Raw genomic sequence first — 27,308 nt, 5'->3', positions numbered from 1 at the left:
ATCAGCCACCACTGCCTCCTATAGAACCATGGAACTGTAGCGTTGGAGGGGTCCCCATGGTCATCTAGTCCAACCCCCTGCAATGCGGAAATCGTGTGGCCAACATGGGGCTCAAACCCACGGTCCTGTGATGAAGAGGCTCACACTCTACCATCTGAGCGTTTCCTTTTAGCTATGCCCTGTGCGACAGACTTTCTTTTATCCATCCTGAACCTTCAGCTTCGTTGGACGTCCGTGAGATCCTTGAGTTATTAGAGAGGGTGGAAATCCTAAAAGGCACCTGAGATTCGGATGATGCATTAAGCAAAACTCATTCCTTCCCCTCCAGTTAAACCTGCAAGGATCTCGTTTGCGGATTTGGAGCCCCACAACACCCAGTTCCCAACTTCCACACTCCGCCACAAACTGAGCTCAGTTCTCCAAAAGCAAATTCGTTTTATTTTTTAAAGATAACACCTTTATTTATTTAGTCATTTATTATTTCTTAGATAATAATCTGTTATAATTATTGTTAGTCGTTATTATGCAGAGATGAACAATTCCCCTCCCCCTTGGATCACGGAGCAAACAGTTTTGCTGCTTTTATCTGTTGTTATTATTTTTTAAAAATGTTAATGGAGTCCCGATTGAAAATATATTTATATATATATATAACTCTATATATATCCACGTATATCCTTTCTCCCCTTCCCCCCTTCGCTTTGGGCATGTGTGGCTGGGTGTGTGTTTTGTACTCTAAAACGTTGCAACAGGCAAGATCTCCTCATCCTACACAAAGGAAAAAAGGGTTGAGTTCAGAATCTTAGCCGCTACTGGAAGCTCCTGCCTTGCTCCTCCGCCTGCCGCTGTCTCGGTGAGGGTTCGCTGGGTGGGATGAGTGGGTGGGTGGGTGGGAGGGAGGGAGGGGGTGGGTGGGAAAGGCCTCGGATGCAGGGATGGGCGGGTGTCTGTCCTCTCAGCTATGTCGAGTCCTGGTTGACGACTTTGCCTCCGTTCATGGTGGGCGTCCCTGAACTTTTCCTGGAGCGGCCTTGCTTCTCTCCAATTTCATGCAGCGATGGCTCTCTGTACATGCACACTGGAAAGAGAAAAAAGGGAGCCGGCGTTAGCGGAAAGGGCTGCGTGTGGCTAGAGCAGGGGTAGGCAACCTAAGGCCCGGGGGCCAAATCCAGCCCGGTACGTTTCCAAGCACAATTCAAGGTGTTGGTGCTGACCTTTAAAGCCCTAAAGAGCCTCAGTCCTGTATACCTGAAGGAGTGTCTCCACCCCCATCGTTCTGCCAGGACACGGAGGTCCAGCTCTGAGGGCCTTCTGGTGGTTCCCTCGCTGCGAGAAGCCAAGTTACAGGGAACCAGGCAGAGGGCCTTCTCAGTAGTGGCTCCCTCCCTGTGGAACACCCTCCCACCAGATGTCAAAGAGAAAAACAACTACCAGACTTTTAGAAGACATCTGAAGGCAGCTCTGTTTAGGGAAGCTTTTAATGTTTGATGTATCACAGTATTTTAATATTCTTTTGGAAGCCGCCCAGAGTGGCTGGGGTATAAATAATAAATTACTACTACTACTACTACTACTACTACTGTTGTTGTTGTTGTTGTTGTTGTTGTTGTTGTTGCTGTTGTTGTTATGAAACACACACAGGGCAAAGCTTCCTTACAGGAGGAGAACACATCTCTCCAAAAAGCCATCACCACTTTCCCTTTGAAGGGCTTCTGTTAAGCTCCCGGCTCATGTCCCCTTTCAAGCCAAGGCCTTCCCAAAGCACAGAGGGGGAGGCGGGGAGGGGGGTCTGGTCTCCAACAGATAAGGCTTTTTCCAGTCCCTTTGGAGTTATTTTTCGACTTGGAGCCTTAGATGCCAGACGCACAAAGAAGGAGCCCCAGTCCGCCCTGGTTGCTCCCGGCACGGATCCATCTGGCTTTAAGTGGTTGGGGAGGTCACCCTTCCTTGGGCTCCCGTTCCTTATCAGCCCCAAGCAACAGAGGACTCAGGCAGCGCCAAGCCAGGGGTCTCAGGTGCCCCTGCCCAGTGACCTGGATTGCCAAGGCCTTTTTTTTTAAAGTAATATTTATTGAAGTTTTAAAGGTTACAGAAAAAGAAAAACAGAAAAAACAGAAAAATAAAAACAATTAAAAAACAAATCGAACCTTCCCATAACTTATCTTTCATTTGCTTGTTTCCTTGACCTCCTCACACCTCCCTTTTTTGTATTCTAGTTCAGTTAGCTATTTCAGCAAATCCTTTCCATCTTTGTTTTTGTCCTATAATTTATCTTAATATAATGTAACTTTACATTCTCTCCTTTCACCAATTAACAATCTATTTTTACTTCATCCTTTATAACATTTCTGCTAAAACCACATAACTTCATTCCAACATCCTTCTAACATTCCTTAATTTTACAATGTTTCTGTAAATAAATTTTAAATTTCTTCCAATCTTCTTCCACCGACTCTTCTCCCTGGTCTCGGATTCTGCCAGTCATTTCCGCTAGTTCCATGTAGTCCATCACCTTCATCTGCAATTCTTCCTGGGTGGGTAGATCTTGTGTCTTCCAGAACTTTGCAATAAGTATTCTTGCTGCTTTTGTGGCATACATAAAGAAATTTCTATCCTTCTTTGGCACTGGATTGCCAAGGCCTTTGATCTCAGCTGTCTGAGGTGAAGACCCAGCTCCATCTTCCTAGCTTGAGCCAGAGCCTTGTGGGTTCATTTCAGGTCAGGGCTGGAGGTGTGGGGGGGGGGCAGGACCAGCCTTTCCTAGGTGCCAGAGGGATGAGGCGCTGGGGATCTCTCCAGCTCCATGCAAGGACCACCAAACCTCGGGGTGGGGGGGGGTGGAATGGCTGCTTTTCATGCAGAAGGCGCCCGGCTCATCCAGGCAGAAAGGAACCCAAGGAAGGGTGTCAGCGAGGAGATGGAAATGAATTTGGGGCAACTTCCATTCTCATACAATTTCCTAAAGGAAAACCATTTCAAAACCCTCTGTCAGTGGTATTTAACGCCTTATAAATTAAATTTAATATCTGTTAGGATCGGACAGAAGCTGGAGAGGTGGATTAAATAAAGCAAATCACCTTTTAGAATTGTTCTAAAAATATATATATATATTATGGAAATCAGGTGGATATCCTCTGATATGGTAGGATATCCTAACCTCTGGTACCTAAAGTATTTATGTTTGATCATCTGAAAGATGCTATTCCAGTAAATGATCAAGAAATAGTTACAACTGTTGCTAAGATTTTAATAGCTAAAAATTGTGGGGGAGCATGTTGCCTACTATATCTGAATGGCCTCCGAAAATCTGGGCCACAGTAACTATGGTTAAGCCTAACTTACTACAGAAGAATGCATACAAACCAGCCAAACAGGTTTGTGGAGGAAATGGGTAATTATTATTATTTTTTGCAATGTTCTAGAACAACATCAGTGATAAAGTCCAACCTAAGGCAGCTTTCCACCTGGTGTAACATTATTCCTTTATGCTCTTTGGTTTATTTTGTTTAATAGAAACAAATAAATATATGTGGGAGAATCTCCGGAGTCAGGATCCCAGGGATCAATGTACCGAGCTGGTTTATGGGACTAAAGAGCATTTTACAACGCCAGGTCTTGCATGCTGCCTCCCCCATTTGCAAGCTATTCATACTGTTGGAACATCCAAATTGCAGACAGGCTGGGGAGCTTTTCGCTGCAGAGGAGTAAAATCCACACAGTTTGTGTTCATGCTCTGTGTTTCTTAAAAGCAAAAAGACTTGCCGCTGTTTAGTTTTTCTCCCTGCTGCCTAATGCACTTCCCACTCGCCCATCCTGCTGCCAAGTGCCTTTCTCAAAAACGGGACATGGGTTCAAAGGAACTCCTTGCATTGCAAAAGTGGATTTGGGGCGAGCAGGGGAGAGTAAGCCAGGGCAAGCGAGGAAAAGTGTGTGTCTCAGCAATGGCTTGTGCCCAACGGAATGGCAGGCAGGGAGTCCAACAGGAGGAGTAAATAATAATAATAATAATAATAATAATAATAATAATAATAATAATAATAATAATAATAATTTATAATTTATACCCCACCCATCTGGCTGGATTTCCCCAGCCACTCTGGGCAGCTTCCAACACAATATTAAAATACAGTAATGCATCAAACATTAAAAGCATGCCTAAACAGGGCTGCCTTCAGATGTCTTCTAAAAATCTGGTAGTTGTTCTCTTTGACATCTCATGGGAGGGCATTCCACAGGGTGGGCGCCACCACCGAGAAGGCCCTCTGCCTGGTTCCCTGTAACTTGACTTCTCGCAGTGAGGAAATCGCCAGAAGGCCCTCGGCGCTGGACCTCAGTGTCTGGACTGAACGATGGGGGTGGAGGTTTCTCATTGCTTTTCTCCCAAGAAGCAAGTGTCTTTTAAGTTCGTGACTGCTGTCACCATCTGCAGTGATCATGGACCCCAAGAAGGTAAAATCTCTCACTGCCTCCATTTCTTCCCCTTTTATTTGCCAGGAGGTGATGGACCCAGTGGCCATGATCTTCGTTTTTTTGACGTTGAGCTTCAGACCATATTCTTTGCTCTCCTCTTTCACCCTCATTAAAAGGTTCTTTAATTCCTCCTCACTTTTTGCCATCAAGGTTGTGTCAATACTGGGGCTTTATTAAGGCTGCGGAGCCATCTGACCACAGCAAAGTGGCAAACAACAGCAGCCACCTGCACTGCAAGGGGCTGGATTGGGCGACCGCTGGCGTCACTTCCAGTTCTGCACTTCTGTGATTCTGTGAAGGTCACGGCAAAGGCAGCCCTTCTCAGACAAGTCCCTCTGTCCTACGCAGGGAGAGAGACTGGGGAGAAATCACAGCAAAGAGGAGGAGGAGGATAGCAGCTCAGAGCAAGGCTGGTGAAGACAGGGGAGCCTTGGCAAAGAGGGATGGGGGCCTAGCCTTGTGCCAGGGGCACTAGGGCTCCAGAGTAAAGACGCAGGGCAGCCTGGGTGTAGCTGCGACCTTGAGGATGCAGCGGAAGGTGGGATATTGAGGCCAGTTTGTACAGCATCTGGGAGCTTTCGCTTCCTCCTCTGCCTGCCATCTGTTTAAGGGGATTGCAGAGAGAGAGAGGCTGACCCATGTCTGTCTCCCAGAAAGAAGGGATGCTTAGAGCCTTTTTATCACAGACGTTGGGAGGGAAGAGTGAAAGAGAGAGCCAGTCTCCTAGCAGAAGCAGTCAGAGCAGGGGGACAGGGATGCTCAGCCCTTTGCAGACAAGGCAGAAGGAAGAAAGCTTCCCTGCTTACAGAGAAACCATGCATGCCCACCAAAAGCCATCAATGCCATCCAGATTTTTTTCCTCTGGCACCCGAGACCTAGGTGGCAGGGGTGTGTGAACCCAACACCGCAGGCGCAAGGTGTGTTTCTACAGCATGCCGGAACAAAAGAAGGGCCTCCTGGATGAGGCTAGTGGCCCATTAAGTCCAGCATCCTCACAGGAGGCCCATTAGGGGAAACCTGCCGGCAGGACCCAAGCCCAAGAGCTCTCTGCCTCTCCCCCCCCCCCCCCGCTGGTGGTTTCCAGCAACTGGAATTCAGAAGCATTGCTCTCCAAAACTGTGGGGGCACAGCAGAGGCATCTTGGGTGCTAAGATGAGCAGAGGGTGCCTTCTTAGTTGTCCCTTCGCCCTCAGAGGCTCGGGGTGTGTGTGGTCTAAGCGGAGAGGGCCTTTTCTGTGGTGGCCCCTAAGCTGTATGACTCCCTCCACACAGAGGCTCGCCTGGCACCTTCATTGCACAACTTCCAGAGGATGCTGAAGACACACCTGTTCACACCAGGCTTATGACACCTCAGGTGTATGGTTTTTAGGAAGCATCTTATTTTTGAAAGTTGTTTTAAACACAATGTTGTTGTTTTTTTAAAAAAAATATTGTGCAAGACTATGTTCTGATACTAATGGTATGTTTCATACATTTCAAGCACATGCAGAGTGCCTTCCCAGAGAATTCTGGGCCCTGTACTTCATTAAGGGTTGCTGGGAATTGCAACTCTGTGTGTGGTAATGTCCAGAATTCTCTGGGTGAAAAACCGAACTTTGAAGGTATATTGTGTACACAATTTTTAATGTATTTTTAACCTTCTGTTGGGAGCCGCCCAGAGTGGCTGGGGAAACCCAGCCAGATGGTCGTGGTAGAAATAATAAATTATGTTGTTGTTGTTGTTGTTGTTGTTGTTGTTGTTGTTGTTGTTGATTATTATTATTATTATTATTATTATTATTATTATTATTATTATTCAGCCCAAAATGCAATGTGAAATCAGACTAGGCTACGCACCCCAAGAAATGTACCATTTGGCAAGCAGCATAGTTGCATCAAATTTATCCTCTGTGCCTTTGTAAGGGAATGCTCCCTTAATCAGACTTAATAATAATAATACTAATAATTTTTATTTATAGCCCGCCCTCCCCAGGGCGACTAACAAGCAATAATAAAAATAAGTTGAGTGAAGGACTGAGGCTCCCTGGCCAGCTTGACACTGTGATCTGGAATTCTAATGATGAGCCCTTCCCAAATCTAATACCACATATGCAAACAGAGTTCAGCTTTATCCCTCTGAATAGATGTGAAATTGGGGGCTGGGCTATTCATAAAGCCTGACCAAAACATACCTCCATAAACCAGCTATTAATGGGGCTTTATCGGTGATGTCTCCCTCCCTCTTTTCATGGCAGGATCCCAAATATATCTCTCCTCCCCCCCCCCACCTTTGTCATTTTATAGTTGCAACAGGTCACAAGCAAAGAGCAGGACCAAACCAAATGTATTATGCCAAAGCAGCTAGCCAAGCAAACGAACGCCAGGTCTCTCGGGCAAGTGAGCCCAGCTGCATTTTGCACAAGAGAGCGAAAGAGAGCCTGGGGAGCAATCTGACTTTGCTCAGCACCCCTCCCACCCCAAAAGGAAACACAGCTTCTTCACCAAACACCCCCCCCCCCCAAATGCAGAGAAAGCAAAACTGGGGACTCCGCCCCTCCCTACCTTCTATGGGTTTCGGTACAAAATGTGATGATGGTTTGGTCTTTTTCACCCGGTTCCCCTTCATAATCTGCCCTTCTTTATTGAGCCCCAAGAACCAGGCTCTCCCGGATTCCTGCTGCCGGTACAGCGTAGAGGAATATATAACGTAGTAGTTTTCAAAAACGGACTCCTTAAATTTGCACTCTGGCGTGAAGATGTCCTGCAGCGAGGAAGAGAACAAAAGAGGGGGGGAGGGATTAATGCAGAGTCGCTCCAGAGCAGGCGCCGGCCAAGAGATAATCTGTGTACCTCTTAGCGTAATCTCTTTAATGAAGAGAAAATAAAATTAAAAGAGGCAGCCCCAGCCTCCAACAGCTGAGCAGAATCTCAAGAACGTTGCTTGAAAGATGCAACGTTCAGCTGCATCGCATGTTCACAAATCTCGTGGTGTCAGAGAGGGCCAGGACCCCCAGAGTCTCTCACTGCTCAGAGGTGAGAGAACCATAGAATTGTAGAAAGGGACCCTGAGGGTCATCTAGCCCAACCCGCTGCAACCTTGGCATTAGAAGCACCACACTCTAAGCAACTGAGCTATCCAGAATCGGGATGCCGTGCAACTGTACAGGAACATAAGAAGCTGCCTTCTGCTGCCTTGTACTGTCAGACCATTTGGTCCATCTAGCCCTCTGTTGACTGGCAGCAATGGCTTTCCCAGGGTTTCTGGCAGGAGCCTCCAGAGTCTGCCTGGAGGTGCCCCTCAGGGGGTGACCTTGGGCCAGTCGCTGTCTCTTAGCCCAGCCTACCTCACAGGGTCGTTGTGGGGATGGAAGGGGAAGGAAGAGGAGAACCACAGACTCCACTTTGAGATCCTTGGAAGGAAAGGACGGCGTATGCATGCAATAAAATGGAATAAAGTGGGGGGGGGGGCTGAACCTGGGACCTTCTGCTCACAAGGCAGATATTCTATCCCCAATGCTGTGGTCGTTCCCAGCTGCAATTCAACCATAGCTGTCAACCTTCCCTTTTTTTTGCGGAAAATTCCCTTATTCCAGCACCGTTTCCAACTGCTATCCCGGATTGCTAGATATCCCATAGACTGTCCCCGGGACAGGTGAGGCCGCTGATCCCTTATTTTCAAGGCTGCTGATCGCTTATTTTCAAATCTGTAAGTTGACAGCTATGAATCCAACAAGGGTGTTTCGATTTATACACCACGAGATTGTAAAAATAAACAAATGCACAAATAAATAAATAACAACAATGAAGCAGGAAACTCAAGAAAAGTTCACAACCGCTTAAAACACACAGAAAGCATGAAAATACTAAAACAGGTTAAAATTCACATCAATTGTTTCAGCACCTGGACAGGGTCGTCAAAACAAGAATTTTAGCAGGTGCCAAAAAGAGAGCAGGCAAAGGCACCCGCTTGATATCAATAGGCAGGGAGTTCCAGAGAATAGGCAGGGGCTGCCAGACTAAAAGAACAAGTTCCTTACAGATGTGGAACGGGTATTGCGTGGCAGCTGTGGCAGTGCTAATTCCATGCACCCAAGCAGTGCTGTGGACGCATGTGGGATGTTGACTTTATACCCCAACAGCAACACCTTGAACTCGGCCCGGTAGCAATTCGGAAACCAGAGCAGGACTCTGATCGCAGGTGTCATTTGTTGACAAGGCCTCCCTCCTGTCAGCAATCGCGCTGCAGCATTCTGCACTAACTGCAAGCTCTGGATCAAGCACAAAGGAAGCTCCACACAGAGTGCATGGCAGTAATCCAATCCCCTCCCCCCAAATTATTATTATTATTATTTTGTCCCCGGAGAAAGCAGGCAAGTGGATTTGCAGATCCCCTGAAAAAATCCTTCTCACTGCAGCCCCCAAAGCCTGCTCTCCAACAAGCAGAACTGGCAGAGCTGTCAACCTGTTTGAGACTTCTCAGTTGATTGATGGCCTGCCACTTAACCAATCGACTGATGGAATTGATTAAACCGAAATTAATTTGCATTTCGCTCAAAGCTTCAATCCGGGGAGCTTTTTACAGAGACAAAAGTGCGAGATAACAGGCAATTTAAGCAAACAATTTATCGTGGAAAGGAGGAGGGGCTCTCTCTTATCCCAAGTACACACTAGAAGCAAAGGAGCATTTTTTAAGGTGCCCATAAACTTGCAGCCCCACTGATTAAAATGGAATAACGCCAGCTAAGCAATTTAAGCTTTATAGGTGATTAATCTACCAGTTAAAAAACTGGAGGTCTACAAGTGGCAGGGTATAGTTTTAAAAAACATAATCTAAAAGGCATCAGATGTACCAGGATTGACTTTACACACACACACACACACACACACACACACACACACACACACACCCCTCCCCAAACACCACCTTGGCTGGGTGAAAAAAGGCAAATTCCATGCTAGGGACCACCAGGAAATGATTTGAAAACAAAACTGCCAGTATCATAATGGTGTTGTACAAATCTATGGTTCAACCGCATTTGGAATCTTGTGTCTGGTTCTGGTGGCCTCGCCTCAAAAAAGGAGATTTTAGGGTTTGGAAGGGTTCCGAAAAAGAACAAAAGATCTTTCTCCCCAGTTCTCTCTCCCCATAAACCTCACAATGCCTATGAGAACAATGTCTCACACAGAATGCAACTGACATGCGGAAAGGACTCTCATGAACTGAAAAAGGAGGTGTTCTATGGACCTTTGTCATTCATGAAAATATTTAAATAAATTAAAAAATTAGGAAAAAAGATAAGGGCAACCAAAATGATGGAGGGAAGGGAGCTACTGTACTCCCCTTTGAGGGAAGGTGGCCACATTTGGGACTTTTTAGTTTAGAGAAGTGGCAAGTAAGAGGTGAATCCTAGAATGGTAGAGTCGGAAGGGACCAAGGGTCATCTAGCCCAACCCCCTGAAATGCAGGACTCTCAGAACAAGGTCTCCCATCCAGTTTGAAACCTCACCGGACCCTGCTTAGCTTTGCAAAGGTGGAAACAGAATTGTAGCAACTAGAAGAGTAAGTGTTGCAGGAAACGGGTTTTCTTTCTGAGAGGGTTTCGGTAGCCAACAATGCAAAGCTGCCTCCGTACCAAGGAAACAAATTTCCGAGCAGAGAGCACAGCTTCTTAGAAAATTTGTTTTCTGTTTAGAAAAATGGCCTGGCACATTATTGAGCTTTCTGGTGTGCCCCTCCCCAGCCCAAAAAGCCCGAGAATGCAAAACTGCACAGGAAGGCAGAATAATTGCTCCCATTGTCGCTTCACACAATGCACTCAGGACTGTATACACAGCCAATTAAAAACAGGCATTTTATTTACTTTTAACTCTTCACATCATAATCCTGAGTGCATTGAATGAGACTCCATTTTGACGGGTGTTTCTGTATAACAGCCCCTCTTGGACCGTGTGTGTGTGTGTGTGTCAAGCTTGACATGAGCTGAATCATTTTTACAAAAGTAAACCTCACGTTAGGGGTCCCTTCTGACCCTACAATTCTATAATATTTGGATACTTTCATTTCCTGTTGTCCATTAAAGGTAAAGGTAAAGGGACCCCTGACATTAGGTCCAGTCTTGGCTGACTCTGGGGTTGTGGCGCTCATCTCGCTTTACTGGCCGAGGGAGCCGGCGTACAGCTTCCAGGTCATGTGGCCAGCAGGACTAAGCCGCTTCTGGAGAACCAGAGCAGTGCACGGAAACGCCGTTTGCCTTCCTGCTGGAGCGGTACCTATTTATCTACTTGCACTTTGAGGTGCTTTCAAACTGCTAGGTTGGCAGGAGCAGGGACCGAGCAATGGGAGCTCACTCTGTCGCGGGGATTCGAACCGCTGACCTTCTGATCGGCAAGTCCTAGGCTCTGTGGTTTAACCCACAGTGCCACCTGTTGTCCATTGGGGTAGCATTATTAGAATCACAGAATGGTAAAGCTAGAACGGGCCCCTAAGTGTCATCTAGTCCAACCCCCTGCGAAGCAGGAATCACAGCTAAGGTGATAAGAAGCCTTGTTTCCAGATCTAAGCCTTGTCTGAATTATCATAGGCTCATTAAATAGCATTTAATGTTAGGCTTTAGAAATTCACCATCTCCTTTCTTGTAAGACGAAGCCATTTGTTTGGTTCCTGCCCTCTGGAACGTGAGAAAACAAGCTCACTCCATCTTCCATGGGACAGGCCTTGCGGGTTTATTGAAAACTTCCTCCAAGGAACTCAGAGCGGTGTTCATAATTCCCTCTTCCCTTTGGCCTCACAACGACCCTGTGAGGCAGGTCAGGGGAAGAAAAAGATTGACGGGCCCAAAGTCACACAGTTCAGCTTTGTGGCTGAGAAAGGATTTGAACCCAGATTTTCCCAGCTCTCTGCCGCTGGCCAGTCCTGCCCCAGGCCCAAGGAGTTTTGCAAGCTGAAGGACGGCTTGGTTTCAACCACGAAATGACCGCTGGGAGACAGCAGCTCCCCTGGCTTATTTTATATCCCTTGATTTAGAGGGATGCAGTTTGCAGTTAAATTTAATTGGTGGAGACAGTTTGAAAATGGACACTGCTTAAAATTCCTCTTTGCCTGGAACCCATAAGGTCCCAACAAGCCCCTTTTCTCTTCCGCTCTCATTTCAGACCACAAGCTGTTTGGTTTACAACCCCAGGAGAGATCCAGCTATTGTTCGATTGAGGAATGCATTGTTCCCATCTGCACCCTGCTTATAGATCCCATTTACTGCACAGATGTCTGGAGGAAGATTGGAGGGAATTAGCTCCACTTTCCAAGGTGGAGGAAACATCAGGCACCACCCTGGACTAGCCACAGAAGCTGGGCACAGCCTGCTGGATCAGGCCAATGGCCCATCTAGTCCAGCATCCTGTGGAAAACCCGCAAGCAGGATTCGAACACAAGAGCAACTCTCACTTCCTGCAGATTCCAGCAACTACGGAGGCAGAGCAAAGCGATGTTGGCTATTAGCCGTCGATAGCCGTCTCCTTCACAAATTGGCCTAATCCTCTTTTAAAGCCACCCAAGTTGATGGCCAGCATTGCCTCCAGTGGCAGTGAGTTCCATGGGTTCTACCACTACGATGACACCTTGAGATTTTGGATTTCTGCATGAGCTTTTTCGGCAGTGGAAACTTGGCTTTTTGCCATGAGGTCATGGCCAAGAATCACACGGAAGCCGCATGGAAGATGGAGCGAGCTTGTTTTCTGCTGCTCCAGGGATTGGCAGGCAAAGGACAAGAAGAGAGATTCTGAGTAAACATGAGAATGAATTTCTGGGTGGTCAGGACTGTTTCACAGGGGAATGGACTCCTTCAGAAGGTGGGGGTTTTTAATGCAGAGTTTGGATGGCCATCTGTCAGGGATTCTTGACCCATGATTCCTGCATTGCAGGGGGTTGGGCTAGATGACCTTTGGGTCCCTTCCAACTCGACAGTTCTATGATCCTATGACATTTGTGGCAAGAGACCAGGCTGCCTGCCAGGCCGCAATTTTGGCCCATCAGCTTCTGATAGACTGGAGTTAGCTGACCAGAGGCCTCCTGGCTTCTCTCCAAACCACAAGCTGGAGAGGAGAGCCTTTCTTTTTTGCAAATTCATTCTCTTCCTTCCCCAGCACTGCTGGCCTCAAAGCCCAATTTCAGAGCTGTCAAAAGCAGAACTGGGGATTCAATTTTCCCTGTCACTGAAACTTTCACCCCCCAACCCCTGCCCAACCCCTCCTCGCTGCGTTCAGATTATTAAAATTTTGACAACCCACTGACAAGATGGCCACGTTGGACCAATTAACTGGTGGCCTTTGGGTTGAAAGCTCCAGATGGGGCAGGGGATGGTTCTCCGGGGCTGGACGTGGGGCTCTAAAGCGAAGAGAAATGACACACCATCTGACAGCCTGTTTTGTTGTGGGTGCGCAATCGCACACATTGCACGCCGTGTAAGAGGTGCGCCTCCTTTCAAGATTTCTGTGCACGACTGCCGAGTTTTGGTGAGAGCAAAGGGAGGCCGGAGCGATTCTGACATTACACTGCGCAAGGCCTTAAATCCAGACCAGCACTTGCTGGGGCGTAAGGAGATCAAAAAGAATACGTTTTCATGCTTTTGTTTTTAAAAATGTACGTATATAGCAACCCTTCATCTGAGGAGAACAGGAATCGTTGCTATGGAATCATTGTATTGTATATTCAGAAAAGGGCAGCCCAAATGAAGCTGAATGCTGGAAGAAGATTCAGGACGGATAAATGGAAGGATTTCATCATGCGGCACATAGGTAAACTATGGAACTCCCTGCCACAGGAGGCAGTGATGGCCACCAACTTGGATGGCTTTGAAAGAGGATTAGATCAATTCAGGGAGGAGGAAAGGGCTATGGATGACTGTGCTCTGCTTCAACAGTTGCGGGCAGAAATGCTTCTGAATCTCAGTTCATCCATCATCATCATCATCATCATCATCATCATTATTATTATTTCCATATTCCTTATCTCCATTCCTTTCTTTATTCTATCTCATATATTCTTTATCTAACTTGCAAATTGTGGGGTTTAGCCAAAGCATGTCCAGGTTTTCACTGGTGGACAATGTTTAATTAAATATCCTTTACAAATTCCCCATTCTTTTCTATACCTTTGAGTTGGTTGTCTCCTAATTATCTCTTGTCCATTTTGCTAATTCAAGATATTCAAACAATTTCTCCTGCCGTTCCGCTTTCGACAGTATCATTTCGCCTTTCCATTTTTTGGTGACCAGTATTCTTGCGGCTCTTGCAGCATATAAGAATATTCTTCTTTTCCCCCTTAGGATCCTTTTCTAAATGCTCACAGACCGACGGTGGAATTATCTGTTCTGGGACTTCCCCTGCCAATTTTTCCACTGAGGCATCTGGTCGGTCACAGGATGCTGGACTAGGTGGGCCCTTGGCCTCATCCTGCAGCTGATCTTCTTATGTTCTCAAGTGCTGGATGCATCCCCAGAAGCTGCTCAGTTTTTTAAAAACGAAGAGACTGTCCCTCCTGCTCTGCACAGGACCATCTGCTTCCCACAAAAAGGGGGTCTCACTCAATCTGTCTTTCACCTCCCACCATTTTAAGACACCCCCCCCCCCGCCCTGCAAAATGCCAGACATGCAGCAAATCCCCCCCCCCCACTGCTTTGAGCTGGAACAAGACTTGGCTCCTTCCCCAGGTTCTTTCGATACTCGTCTCCACACTTTAGGGATGGATCTCTGGCTGCTACTTTAATTGGACAGAAATGCAACTTCCTTCTCCACTCTCCCCCTCATCACTTCTGCTTCTTCCTTTTTCACACACACACTCCAAAAACCCCACCACGCTGAGGCACATGGCATGAAAACCAATCTGCGATCAAAAGAGGCTTAGCATCAAGGTTTTCTCCAAACTGCTGGGTGGGTTTTGCTGGCGGGAGTGATTTTTCGCAGTGAGCCAGAGGGAGTCAAGGTCACTTTCAAAAGCGATTCCTTCCTTCCAGATGGCAGCTCAAGGTACCAGGGCCTGCATCTCATAGAATCAGAGTTGGAAGGGACCTTCAGGGGTCATCTAGCTCCACCCCCTGCAATGCAAGAATCTCAACTAAAGCATCCCTGGCAGATGGCCATCCAACCTCTGTTTAGGAACATCCAAAGAAGGCGAGTCCACAACCTCCCGAGAGAGACTGTTCCACCATCGAACAGCTCTTACTGTCAGAACATTCTACCTGGCGTTGAGTAGGAACTGTGCTGGGGTAACCTATGAAACACAGTCCAGGACCAGTCCAGAATCCAGAGGTTGTGCTAGGAGTCAGTCTGACAGGGCCAAGGCAGGACACAAGGCAGGAAACCAGGCAAGGACAGGCGCAGGATCTCAGGCAGGATCTAGCATGCAGCAATGTTGCTCCCGCAACCTGGGGTGAGGTCCGACAGCCTTTTATCTCTGATGGGGTAACGGCCGGTCCTGATCCCCCGGCGACTCACCTCCCTGTTTCGCCCAAAGGCGAGCACTCCTCCTGCGAGTTCTCAGGTCTCTCCTTCTCTCAGACCTCAGTCTCTGCAGCTCAGGAGACATTGGTGGGTTACTAGACCCAGAGGCTGCCTCAGCCTCCCCTGACCCAACTGGCAGTGGAGCAGCTGCAAGTGATGGCCCAGCTGGAGGCAACGAGGTCATCCCCGCATCTGGAGCCAGGGCAGGATCAGGCCCCTGACTCGGCCCAGCTGGTGTTTGTTGCAGGGGAACCTGTGCAGACTGAGACTCTTCTGGATCAGGCCCCAGACTTGGTTCAGGTGATGCCTGAGGCAAAGGATCCAGTGCGGACTGAGTCTCCTCTGGTTCCGAGTCCCAGGCCATCACAGGAATCTCCTGAAAAGGACCTGAAGGCCAGCTTGTTCCATCCTCCATGTGACGGCTCTTCAGATATCTGAAGGTGGCTCTCATGCCACCTCTCCAACTTCTCTTCTCCAGGGTGGGACTGGAAGGGCCACTGGCCTGCTCCAGAAAGGCCCTTAAGAACCTAAGAAGATCCTGCTGGATCAGGCCAGTGGCCCATCTAGTCCAGCATTCTGTTCTCACAGTGGACAACCAGATGCCCATTAGGAGAAACCCCCAAGCCAGACCAGAGCCACACAGCAACTGTGGCTTCCAGCAACTGGCATTCAGAAGCATTGCTGTCCCAACTGTGGAGGCAGAGCTTGGTCACAGTGGCGAGGAGCCATCGATAGCCGTCCCCTCTGCCATAAATTAGTCTAACCCCCTTTCACAGCCATCCAAGTTGGTGGCCATCACAGCCTCCTGTGGCAGGCAGTTCCATAGTTTAACACAGGATGAAATCCTTCCATTTATCTGTCCCGAATCTTCTTCCAGCATTCAGCTTCACTTGGGTTGCCCTTTTCTGTACACACAAGACAATGATTCCATAGCAACGATTCCTGTTCTCCTCAGAAGAAGGCTTCCTATATACAGTGGTACCTCGGGTTAAGTACTTAATTCATTCCAGAGATCCATTCTTAACCTGAAACTGTTCTTAACCTGAAGCACAACTTTAGCTAATGGGGCCTCCTGCTGCTGCCGCGCCACCAGAGCACGATTTCTGTTCTCATCCTGAAGCAAAGTTCTTAACCCGAGGTACGATTTCTGGGTTAGCAGAGTCTGTAACCTGAAATGTATGCAACCTGAAGACTATGTAACCCAAGGTACCACTGTACAGTGGCACCTCGGGTTAAGAACTTTGCTTCAGGATGAGAACAGAAATCACGCAGCGGCAGCATTTTAAAAAACAAAAGCATCAAAACATATTCCCCGTCTTCTGGTTGATGGGAGGAAACATTCAATTGCTGCTGAGCCCAGTCCTGCAGACCCTCCCAAGTGTCCCTATTTTCCAAGGACAGTCCCAGATTTACAGAAGCCATCCCAGTTTCTGGTTTGACCCTGGAATGTCACACTTTTCCTTAGGACCTCCCTATTTTCATTGGAGAAATGTTGGAGGGTATGGAGTCATCTCCCTCCCCCCCAAGCCATCTGAAGGGAAGTTTTTAAATGTTTAATGTTATATTATGTTTTTATATATGTGTTGGAAGCCGTGCAAAGAGTGGTTGGGGCAGTCCAGGAAGATGGGTGGAGTATTATTATTATTATTATTATTATTATTATTATTGACACCCCTATTTTCAGTGGAGAAATGTTGGAGGATATGGTTGTGGCTTTGGAAAACATTCTTCCTCCTCCGGCTCCCTGGCCTGACAAAGCAAGCCGCATCATCAGGACATGATTTATCAGCCATCTTGCACCGACTGCTCTCTTCTTGCCACCCCAGAACAAAACACCCATTTGATGAACACGGCTTTAGAGAATTGAGGGCTTCCACCCACAGGATTGGGAATGGCTTGCCGAGCGTGGGGGTGGGTGGCATCTGAAATCTCAACCAGCCTTGGGCTCACAAAAAGCATCTATTTCAAGATCAAAACTTGCGTTAGGAAACCAAAAGCGACTCGAGGTGGCAGCAGGAGGGGCGCCACTTTGAATGCTCTTCCTACAATTATATTGCAGGTTAATTAACATTCCTGAATCCCATTAGCGTTCCTCTTTGCCACCACCGCGCAATGCTGGTTAGGCTTAGAAACGGCCCTTTTTGGGGTAGGAGACGCAGGCAGATCTGATCCATTGCAGGTAGACAAATGAGTAATAATAATAATAATAATAATTTATTATTTATACCCCGCCCATCTGGCTGAGTTTCTCCAGCCACTCTGGGCGGCTTCCAATCGAGTGTTAAAAACAATACAGCATTAAATATTAAAAATTCCCTGGACAGGGCTGCCTTCAGATATCTCTTAAAGATAGGATAGCTGCTTATTTCCTTGACATCTGATGGGAGGGCGTTCCACAGGGCGGGTGCCACTACCAAGAAGGCCCTCTGCCTGGTTCCCTGTAACCTCACTTCTCACAATGAGGGAACCGCCAGAAGGCCCTCGGAGCTGGACCTCAATGTCTGGGCTGAACAATGGAGGTGGAGATGCTCCTTCAGGTCTACTGGACCGAGGCCTTTTAGGGCTTTGAAGGTCAGCACCAACACTTTGAATTGTGGTCGGAAACGTACTGGGAGCCAATGTAGGTCTTTCAGGACCGGTGTTATGTGGTCCCAGCGGCCTCTCCCAGTCACCAGTCTAGCTTCCGCTAGACTGTAAAGGTAAAGGGACCCCTGACCATTAGGTCCAGTCGTGACCGACTCTGGGGTTGCGGCGCTCATCTCACTTTACAGGCCGATGGAGCTGGCATACAGCTGCTGGGTCATGTGCCCAGCATGACTTAAGCCGCTTCTGGCAAACCAGAGCAGCGCATGGAAACGCCGTTTGCCTTCCCGCCAGAGTGGTACCTATTTATCTACTTGCACTTTGACGTGCTTTCGAACTGCTAGGTTGGCAGGAGCAGGGGCTGAGCAATGGGAGCTCACCCCCTCGTGGGGATTCAAACCACCGACCTGCTGATTGGCAAGTCCTAGGCTCTGTGGTTTAACCCACAGCACCACCCGCGTCCCTTCGCCACCAAATCTACACTGAGTTGTGAAGTTTGCTGAGCCAATCTCTCTCTCTCTCTCTCTCTCTCTCTCTCTCTCTCTCTCTCTCTCTCTCTCTCTCTCTCCATTCCCACCTTGCAGGGTTGTTGTGAAGCCAGAATGGGGGAGCAAAAGAACCCTGAGCACCACTTAAAAGAACTCAGAGTGAGGGCGAGCTAAAATAAACAAACCTACAATATCAAAACAAAACTGTTCCCATTTCTTCAAGCAGAATTATCTGCATTGATCGTGGAGTTTTCTGTTGAAATACCATTGGCTTCGATTCCTCGCAAGGAGAAAACTGTCTGTTCAGGGAAGCACAGCTCTTCCGTAGCTGAGCCTGAGGAGCAAGACAGACCTGGGAGCACGTCACATGAAATTCTCTTCTCTATTAACAAAAGGACCCCTTGCAAAACGAGCAAACAGCCTCCCTAGCAAGTGCATGGACTTTTTATTAAAAAAAGAAGAAGTCTGATATGATAGATGCAAACAGATTAGCAAGGATGGCTCAAGCAATCCCAGATCTGTCTCTGTGCAGATCTTCATTTGCCCTGAGCTGGCTAGTGGCACTCTGGATGAATCTCTCCTTCACAAGGTCCCTTAGTTCCAGACTAGATGTGGTCCCAACGAAGCTGAATGATGGAAGAAAGTTCAGGATGGATGGAAGAATGCCTATCTTCACACGGCACATGGCCAAACTGAGGAATTTGCTGCCCAGGGTGCAATGATGGCCACCAACTGGAATGGCTCTAGAAGAAATTGAGACACATTCGTGAAAGATGAAGCTCTTGGTGCCTACTAGGCAAGATGGCTACGGTTTAACACCAGTGTCGGAGGCACTGGGGGTTCAGAAGTGGAGGCAGAGCTGAGCAATCCTGGCTAGGAGCCATTAACAGTCCTCACCTCCTCTATGGATTCATCCAGTCCTCAATTTAAGCCATCCAGGTTGGTGGCCATAACTGTGGGAGGGAGTTCCATAGGTTAACTCTGTGCTGCTTAAAGGAGGACTTTCTGTTATCTAACCCAGGCATAGGCCAACTCGGCCCTCCAGATGTTTTGGGACTGCAACTCCCATCATCCCTAGCTAACAGGACCAGTGGTCAGGGATGATGGGAGTTGTAGTCCCAAAACATCTGGAGGGCCGAGTTGGCCTATGCCTGGCCTAACCTGAATCTTCCAATGGTCAGCTTCCTTGGAAGTCCATGAGTTCTAGAGTTAGGAGACAGGATGGAAAACCTCTCTTTATCCATTTTCTCCAGGCCACGCATATATATTTTAAAAATAAATTTCTATCATGTCATCACTTGGTTGAATTGCTTTTAAACTAAAAAGTGCCAAATGCTGCAACCTTTCCTCTTAAGGGAGTCACTCCACGCCCTCACGACATTTTAGCTGCCCTTTTCTGAACCTTTTCAGGGCCTACAATATCCTCTCTGAGGCGAGGCGACCAGAACGGTGCAGCGTATTCCTTGCACCACAGTTAATTGGGGACGGGGGTTGGCTGGTGCACCTCGAAGTCGTTCCCTCCCTCCCGAAGCCACCGTTCTTCCTCTGCCCCTAAATTAATCCCAGAGGGTGCCTTTCGCTTGGTGGGAGGGCAGGGGGGGCAGTATTATGTAAAACCCATAAATATTCATGCAGATTCTGAGGGATCCCATTCTGGCTGCCTCGACACCAGCATTAGCATTTCTGCTTTTTTGTCAGCAAACCTGAATTGATTTTTGGCTCAGTTTTTAACCTTTGAGGGAAAGCCGCAGTAATGAATTTGTACTCGCTGGGCTTGTGTGCTGAGTGGGAAAATAAGTAGGCGATCGTTTTAAAGGGAAATGACAGCCTTGCTCAGGAGAGGGAGGAGCCGGTGTAACATTCCCAAGCTGATCCAGTGCCGTGCGGTTGATTTATATCCGTTCTGATTAATTAAATGATCACGGAATTGTAGGTTTGGAAGGGACTCCAGGGGCCATCTAGCCCAACCCCCAGCAATGCAGGAGATACAGCTACAGAATCCCTGGCCATCTGACCTCTACGTAAAAACCTCCTTCGAAGGGAGTCCATTCCTCCATCGAATGGCTCTTACTGTCAGAAAACTCTTCCTGATGTTTAGTCAAAATCTCCCTTCTTGTCATCTGAAACCATTGGTTTGGGCCCTAACGTGCAGAACAGGAGAAAACAAGCTTGCTCCCTTCTTCCATGTGACAGCCCTTCAGATATTGGAAGATGGCTCTCATATCTCCTCTCGGTCTCTTCTTTTCCAGGCTAAAGATACCCAACTCCTTCGACTGTTCCTCATCAGGCTTTGTTTCCAGACCCTTGATCATCTTGGTCACCTTCCTCTGCACATCTTCCAGCTTGTCAACATCCTTCTTAAATTGAGGCGCCCAGAACTGGACACAGGACGCCAGGTGGGTCTGAACAAGGTGGAATAGAGATGGACTGCAAGAAGATCAAACCTCTTAATTCTGAAGGAAATCAGCCCTGAGTGCTCACTGGAAGGACAGATCCTGAAGCTGAGGCTCCAATACTTTGGCCACCTCATGAGAAGAGAAGACTCCCTGGAAAAGACCCTGATGTAGGGAAAGATGGAGGGCACAAGGAGAAGGGGAGGACAGAGGATGAAATGGTTGGACAGTGTTCTCGAAGCTACCAGCATGAGTTTGACCAAACTGCGGGAGGCAGTGGAAGACAGGAGTGCCTGGCGTGCTCTAGTCCAGGGGGTCACGGAGAGGCGGACACGACTAAACAACTCAACAACAACAACATGACTTCCCTTGATCTGGACACTTCTGTTGATGCAGACTAGGATTGAATTTGCTTTTTAATAACTCCAGCAATTTCAAAAGGGAAAGGGGAAAAGACTTAGGCCCCTTAGATCCCTGGGAGAGGTTCCCCAAAACCTTTCCATTATTCTCCTCTTTCGATCTAGAGGTGACCCCAAAACAGCACATGGTTTCAGGAAGGAAAGACGTAATTGTTTTTGATGGTGTGCCTGGAGAACTGGACATTCCAAGTCCCTCCCACAGAAGTCAGGTCCCACTTGGCTGGAGAAGCAAAACGCTCACTGTCAGGGCGATCAATATTCCTGGGTGATTTCCAGGAGAAGAAAGAACTTTCCACTGTCTCAGCCACATCCTCCTGGAAAACATGGGGAGAACAGGACACGGGGTAGAAAGCACAATATGGTTCAGGCTCCTCATGATCTCTGAAGGACCACATTCTCCCAGATGAAGCTGCCTGGGCTCTGAGATCCTCAGAGGAGGCCCTTCTTGGTCCTGCCACCCCCACAGGGATGCTTGGTGGGGACATGGTGAGAGGGCCTTCTCAGTGGTGGCTGCTCCCAGGCAACTTTGGAACTCCCCGCCTAGGGAAGCCAGACTTGATGCCTCCTTGTTGTCCTTCTGCCAGCAGCTGGAGAAAGTTTTATTCTGACTGACTGCTTTTTAAAGAAAGAGCTTTTAATAGTGCAGTGCTGTTTTTATTATCTGAATTTTAATATACCTGGCTTTTACGTTTTTGGTTCTGTTCAGAATTTAATTACTTTTAAACAATTATCTTAAACATGTTGTTATCTTTTTGTGTTTCATCTGTGCTGTTTTAATTTGTGGAAACTGTTCTGGTCTTGGAAAATGTAGATTATAGGCTTTTAAAACACCAAAAGTTAGGCCCTCAGGAAGCAGCCTTGAAGCGGAGGTCATAAAAACTTAAGAAGAGCCTGGTGGATAGGACCAAATGGAGCCTAGCTAGTAGTCCAGCACCCTCTTCTCACGGTAGCAAACCAGCTGCCCCAGTGGAAAGCCCACAAGCAGGGAGCCGAGGGCAAAAGCACCCTCTGCACCTGAAATTTCCAGCAACTGTCATTCAGAAGCATCACTGCCTCGCACCGTGGAGGCAGAGCTCAGCCATCCTGGCTAGGAGCCATCAAGAATAGCCCCCACCTCCATGTGTTTGTCCTGTTCTCTTTTGAAGCCACCCAAGTTTGTGGCCATCGCTGCCTCCTGCACAAGGGAGCTTAATGTAGCTCTGTGCAAATGGTCTGCTATGTGTGCAACTCCTAAGTGCCAGGAGACTCTTGGGTCTTGACATCAACTGATAGGAAGTGCCTACAGAGGGTGGTGAATACAGCACAAGATATTATGGGCTGTCCCGTGAATCCGCTGGGTGAAATAGAGGAAGAACGCTGCCTCAGGAGAGTGAAGAAAATTCTCAGGGATGATTCACACCCTGGCCGGCACTTTCTTGATCTTCTGCCCTCAGGCAGAAGATATAGAAGCCTGATTAGTCGCACCAACAGGGTAAAGAACAGCTTCTATCCGTGGGCTGTTAGGCTGCTGGATGAAAAGACAACAACAGGGCAACTGACTTTCTGGTTTGGTGGGTGTGCGTCAGTAAACGAGGGGAATTAAGACTAAGAGAGCTGAGTGGGGGGAGGGTGCTTGTGTAATCTCACTGTATACAAGTTATACAAGGGACAATAAAGTATTTCAAAAAGCATGAGGCCTCGAGGCCTCCTGTCAGGTGCGCTAGCCCCCCTTCACCCTAAATGAGGCAGCTCTGTTCAAACCCATTTGCGCATGCGCACTGCCTTGCGCTGCCTTCGCAGGGAGTGCCGCTTGCTCTCATGCAACCCCTACCTCCTGCCCCCAGAGCTGCCCTTCTTTCTTTGGCATCAGCAATCCAGGCCAGGGAAAGGTGGAGGAAACTGTTAAGGAGGAAGATCTGGAGCTCTCTCTTTCCCTTTCTCTCTCTCCTGCTAGGCGTGCGCATGAAATTGCTCCCACGTGCTCTCAGCCCAAGGTGGGGGCCTCCTCCGCTGGAAAATGGTGAGGCATGTATAATTTATAGCGCAGCCCACAAAGCTGTCAAGGCAGGCGAGAGAGTCACGTCTTCCCAGCCTGGAAGGAGCCTGAATGAGCCGCTGGCATATGAAACGCCGGATTCTGTCAGGGCGCTGTCAGAAAACCATCAGCCCAACTCCAAGGATTTGGAGCAATGCTCAACTAGGAGTTGCAAGACGGACCCTCAAACGACTCGACAGCAGACGTCCTCACTCTCTTTGGCTGGAGGTTTTCAAGCCCAAGTCGGGAGGCCATCTGCAAGGGATTATTTCACTGTGATCCCTGCATTACACAGGGTTGGGCTGGATGACCTTGGGGGACCCCTTCCAACTCAGTTTTGTGATGCTGTGTGACGTTACAGATATACCTGCTTCCCAAAAGAGAAGCCCTGAATGAACCACGATTTACAGGTGTTCCCGCTAAGCTTGGACTGCAAGCTTTTCAACGAAAGTCCCTGGCAATCTCCTCTTCCTTCTTCCCCTGTTCTGCCAGGAAAACTTTGCGACTCTGCAGATGCCTAGAGTCCTCTGCATCTGAAGTTTCTTTTCATACCCAAGGAAACGCAACTTTCATTTCACCAGAGTAGCCTCGGGGTGAGCAAGTCTACAACCGATTGGCGAAGGGGGGTTCAATCCTGGAAGGGGCTGGTTTCAAAACAGCGCTGCCTCAGCTTGCATTAATTTGCTTGGCATGACAACTTGGGCCGGGGCGGCCGAGAGACACACATCCAGGCAGCTCTCCTTGTTGACATCCTCCTATTGATTTTTGGCTAATTTGGTGTGCGCAGGCTGGGCTGTTAAGAAATGCAGGCGTTGGCTGGCTTTTGCAAACAAGCGAAGTTGTGGGGGGAAAGGAGGAAGCAGGGAGGAGAGAGAATGAGGAGCGGGGAGATGACCTGGGGGATTTTCTCACACCCAAAGATGGTTTAGACTGGTGGAACAAGAAATAGCCCCCAAACTCTCCTCCACTGCCCCCTCCTAATCCACCATAAATGGCCTCGGTTTTCGTTTGAAACAAATCTCTCTCTCCCCCAACGCTGCCCCAATTAACGGCAATTCACAGAAACCTCACAAGTCTTGGAATAGTTTCATGCTCATCTTCACAAGATGACAGAGCTGCAATTTTACAGACCGGGCTGCGTAGGTTTTATTTTTTTTAAACAAAAAACGCCCAGAGGATTTAGGTGTTGGGGGGGTGTTGGAAGGCATTAATAATGAAGACGATGGCAGCAGACAGCCAGCTCAACTGGGTTTTAGCTATTAATTGATAAGGAAGCACTCTGCAGGCTAATCGGTGCTCCTGTTGTAGGAGAATGACAAAAAGGGATGTTTTCTCACCAAATAACCTTGATAGCTCTTGGGAAGAATGAAAAGGACTGAACGTCCTCATAGCGGATTAGGAAATGCTTTCTACAGCTCTCGCATTTGAGCTGAACTCTCCATCACGTATATCTGAACGGGGTGAGGTTGAATGCTGAGTCTCAGGCCATTGGGCAGAGGTTGGAGGGTCATCTGTCAAGGGTGCGGTAGTTGAGATCCCTGCATTGCGGAGGGTTGGACTAGATGACCCCCTGTGGTCCCTTCCAACTCTACAGTCCTATGATTCTACAGTCTGCTGTCTACACCGACCAACATTGGCCTTCCAGAGTCTCTGACAAGAGAGGTCCCCCACCACTACCTTTGTCAAAAGTGGGGGTGTCTGGAATTGAACCTGCAGCCTTCTGCATGCAAGAGGACTCCCAATGTGATGAGAATTCTAAGGTGTCCTAAATAATCTGAATATTCCTAAGTGCACAAGCTAAACACACTTAAACCACATGTCTGAAATAGTACAGATCAACAGTTCTGAAGCCGTCTTGACTCTTTAGTGACCCCAACTATTCCTCTGCAGAAGGAAATATCTTGGGAAAACCTCTCCCAATAGTTCTTTCACTTCCAAATCCTTCAGATCCTGTCTCAATGTAATATTTGTTGTATGAGTATGGTTGGCCTGTGACCTGGATTCAAGAACTAAGGTATTGAACATCTCAAAAGAATAGCCTAGACTGGCCACTCAGTGGTATCCTGGCAGACAGAAGAGAAACCCCACTCTCAAATGTCGACCACCTCTCTCTGTGATGCATGTATGATGCTTTTAGGGTGGTCTTTGGCTAAGGGGTTGGGCAATTTCTAAAGTTCTTGTACACCTTTGTTCTGGATCCTCACCTCCTGGCAAGAAGCGGGGTGTATTCTTTAGCAATAGCAAAATAAAGATCTGGCTTGCTTTCACTGGATCCTGCCTCCATCCACTCTTCTCTGACCAGTCATGGACTTAGCAGACTAAAGGTCCCTTGAATCCGAGATCAGGGGAAAGAGACAGTGGAAGAGGACTGGAAGAAGTTTAAACTATATCTTAAAAACTGTTGTAAAATTGAGGAGTGTTGAGATGTCAAGGGGTAAGAAGTAAAGAAATACAGCTGTAAATATTAAGTCTAAAGAAATTTAATGAAAGGGAATCAATATATAAACTGATCAAAGAGTTGCTAAAGAACTTTGGAATAAGGATGCAGCGAAAGGGAGGTATGGGGAAGTCGGTATATGTTTAATGTTGTGTATGTTTTTGTTTTGTATTGTGTTTGTCTTTTATTATGTGTTTGAAAAATCAATAAAAAATTTTTTATAAAAAAAAGAGAGAGTTGGGCTTCAAAAGCCCACCCTCCTTTTTCTGTAACACCACCAGTCATTCCCATGCTAGACACCTGGCACAAGCTCAGTGAAGCATTGGCCCTTACACCATCTTTAGAACATAAGAAAAGCCTGGTGGATGAGGACAAAGGAACTATGGTGGCTCATCTACCAGAAGTAATATATTTAGCGTTAACTCTGGATGTGTAGACTCAATTCTGACCTCCCAGAGCAAAAGCCCCCTAATCCTAACCCACCCCCTAATCCTAACCCACCCCCTAACCCTAACCCTAGGAGGCTTAGTTTAGTCAGAATCAAGTAGACACTTTTCCAGAGTTAACGCTAAATATATCACTTCTGGCCAGTGAGCCACCATATCTGCTAGACTAGAGGGCTGTGAAAATTTGTGTCCTGGGCTTTTTAGACTCGTCTATTCATGTACTACAGGGATGCGGGTGGTGCTGTGAGTTAAACAACAGAGCCTAGGACTTGCCGATCAGAAGGTCAGCGGTTCGAATCCCTGCGACGGGGTGAGCTCCGGTTGCTCAGTCCCTGCTCCCGCCAACCTAGCAGTTTGAAAGCACATCAAAGTGCAAGTAGATAAATAGGTACCACTCCGGCAGGAAGGTAAGCCAGAAGCGGCTTAGTCATGCTTGGCCACATGACCCGGAAACTGTACGCTGGCTCCCTCGGCCATTAAAGCAAGATGAGCGCGCACCCCCATAGTCGGCCAGGACTGGGCCTAATGGTCAGGGGTCCCTTTACCTTTTTATCCATGTACTATCTGAAGCCAAGAGGGTGCCTTGGTTGCCAGAGGTGATTTTTTCTTTCTTTCAGCTCCCTTCCCCCACTAAAAGGTGCATCTGATGCTCCCAACAGAGCAAAAGCCACGGGGCAAATGCAACAAGGGGAATCTTGATAAATCGCCATTGTACAGCAGCCACCACCAACCTTGTGATCTCTAGATGCTGTCGGCTCAAACACAGAACAAAGTTCTCCTGCAACTGAGCTGGCAAACGTAAATAATGCACAATGTGCCCCATGGTAGTATATGTTCAAACTATTCTCACGAGGGATGAAAGTTGTTTATCAGCCCATACTAAATACCCAATTAGGAGGGTTTTGATTCTCAGGGGATTCCAGCAGGGTGCCTACAATGGTCCAAGAGGGATGATACAGGTGAGGGGAAGAGAAATCCCTATTAATCTGAGAGCCCAAATGACACCCCAGCGACTCTGCTGGTTGCCATTCTTTTAAATGAACCTGAGAATGGATGGGCCATTGGCTGGCTCCAGCCAGCTATTCCTATGATTCCTACATTGCAGAGGGTTGACCTAGATGACCCTCAGGGTCCCTTCCAAGTCTACAGTTCTATGATTCTAGTTGTTGTTGTTGTTTAGTCGTTTAGTAGTGTCCGACTCTCCATGACCCCCTGGACCAGAGCACGCCAGGCACTTCTGTCTTCCACTGCCTCCCGCAGTTTGGTCAGACTCATGCTGGTAGCTTCGAGAACACTGTCCAACCATCTCGTCCTCTGTCGTTCCCTTCTCCTTGTGCCCTCCATCTTTCCCAACATCAGGGTCTTTTCCAGGGAGTCTTCTCTTCTCATGAGGTGGCCAAAGTCTTGGAGGCTCAGCTTCAGGATCTGTCCTTCCAGTGAGCACTCAGGGCTGATTTCCTTCAGAATGGAGCGGTTGGAGTTCTTCTTGCAGTCCATGGGACTCTCAAGAGTCTCCTCCAGCACCAGAATTCAAAAGCATCCATTCTTCGGCGACCAGCCTTCTTTATGGTCCAGCTCTCACTTC

General features: G+C 47.9%; 1 protein-coding gene across 3 annotated transcripts in view; it reads right to left on the bottom strand.

Annotated features, from left to right (window-relative positions):
- Positions 1 to 608: 608 nt before the first annotated feature.
- Positions 609 to 27,308, bottom strand: part of FGF12 (fibroblast growth factor 12) — a 214,868-nt gene continuing 188,168 nt past the window's right edge. For all 3 annotated transcript variants that reach the window (XM_081911365.1, XM_081911367.1, XM_081911366.1), the window contains 2 exons: positions 7,012 to 7,210; positions 609 to 1,078 (listed from right to left, as the gene is read on the bottom strand). In XM_081911365.1, the coding sequence (XP_081767491.1) occupies positions 960 to 1,078; positions 7,012 to 7,210 (318 nt within the window). In that variant the 3' untranslated portion in view covers positions 609 to 959. The remainder of the gene's footprint in view (positions 1,079 to 7,011; positions 7,211 to 27,308) is intronic.

The sequence above is a fragment of the Podarcis melisellensis genome (genome assembly GCF_964234715.1).
Source record: "Podarcis melisellensis genome assembly, chromosome: 5".
Classification (NCBI taxonomy): domain Eukaryota; kingdom Metazoa; phylum Chordata; class Lepidosauria; order Squamata; family Lacertidae; genus Podarcis; species Podarcis melisellensis.
This window is presented reverse-complemented; position numbering and strand designations above follow the sequence as displayed.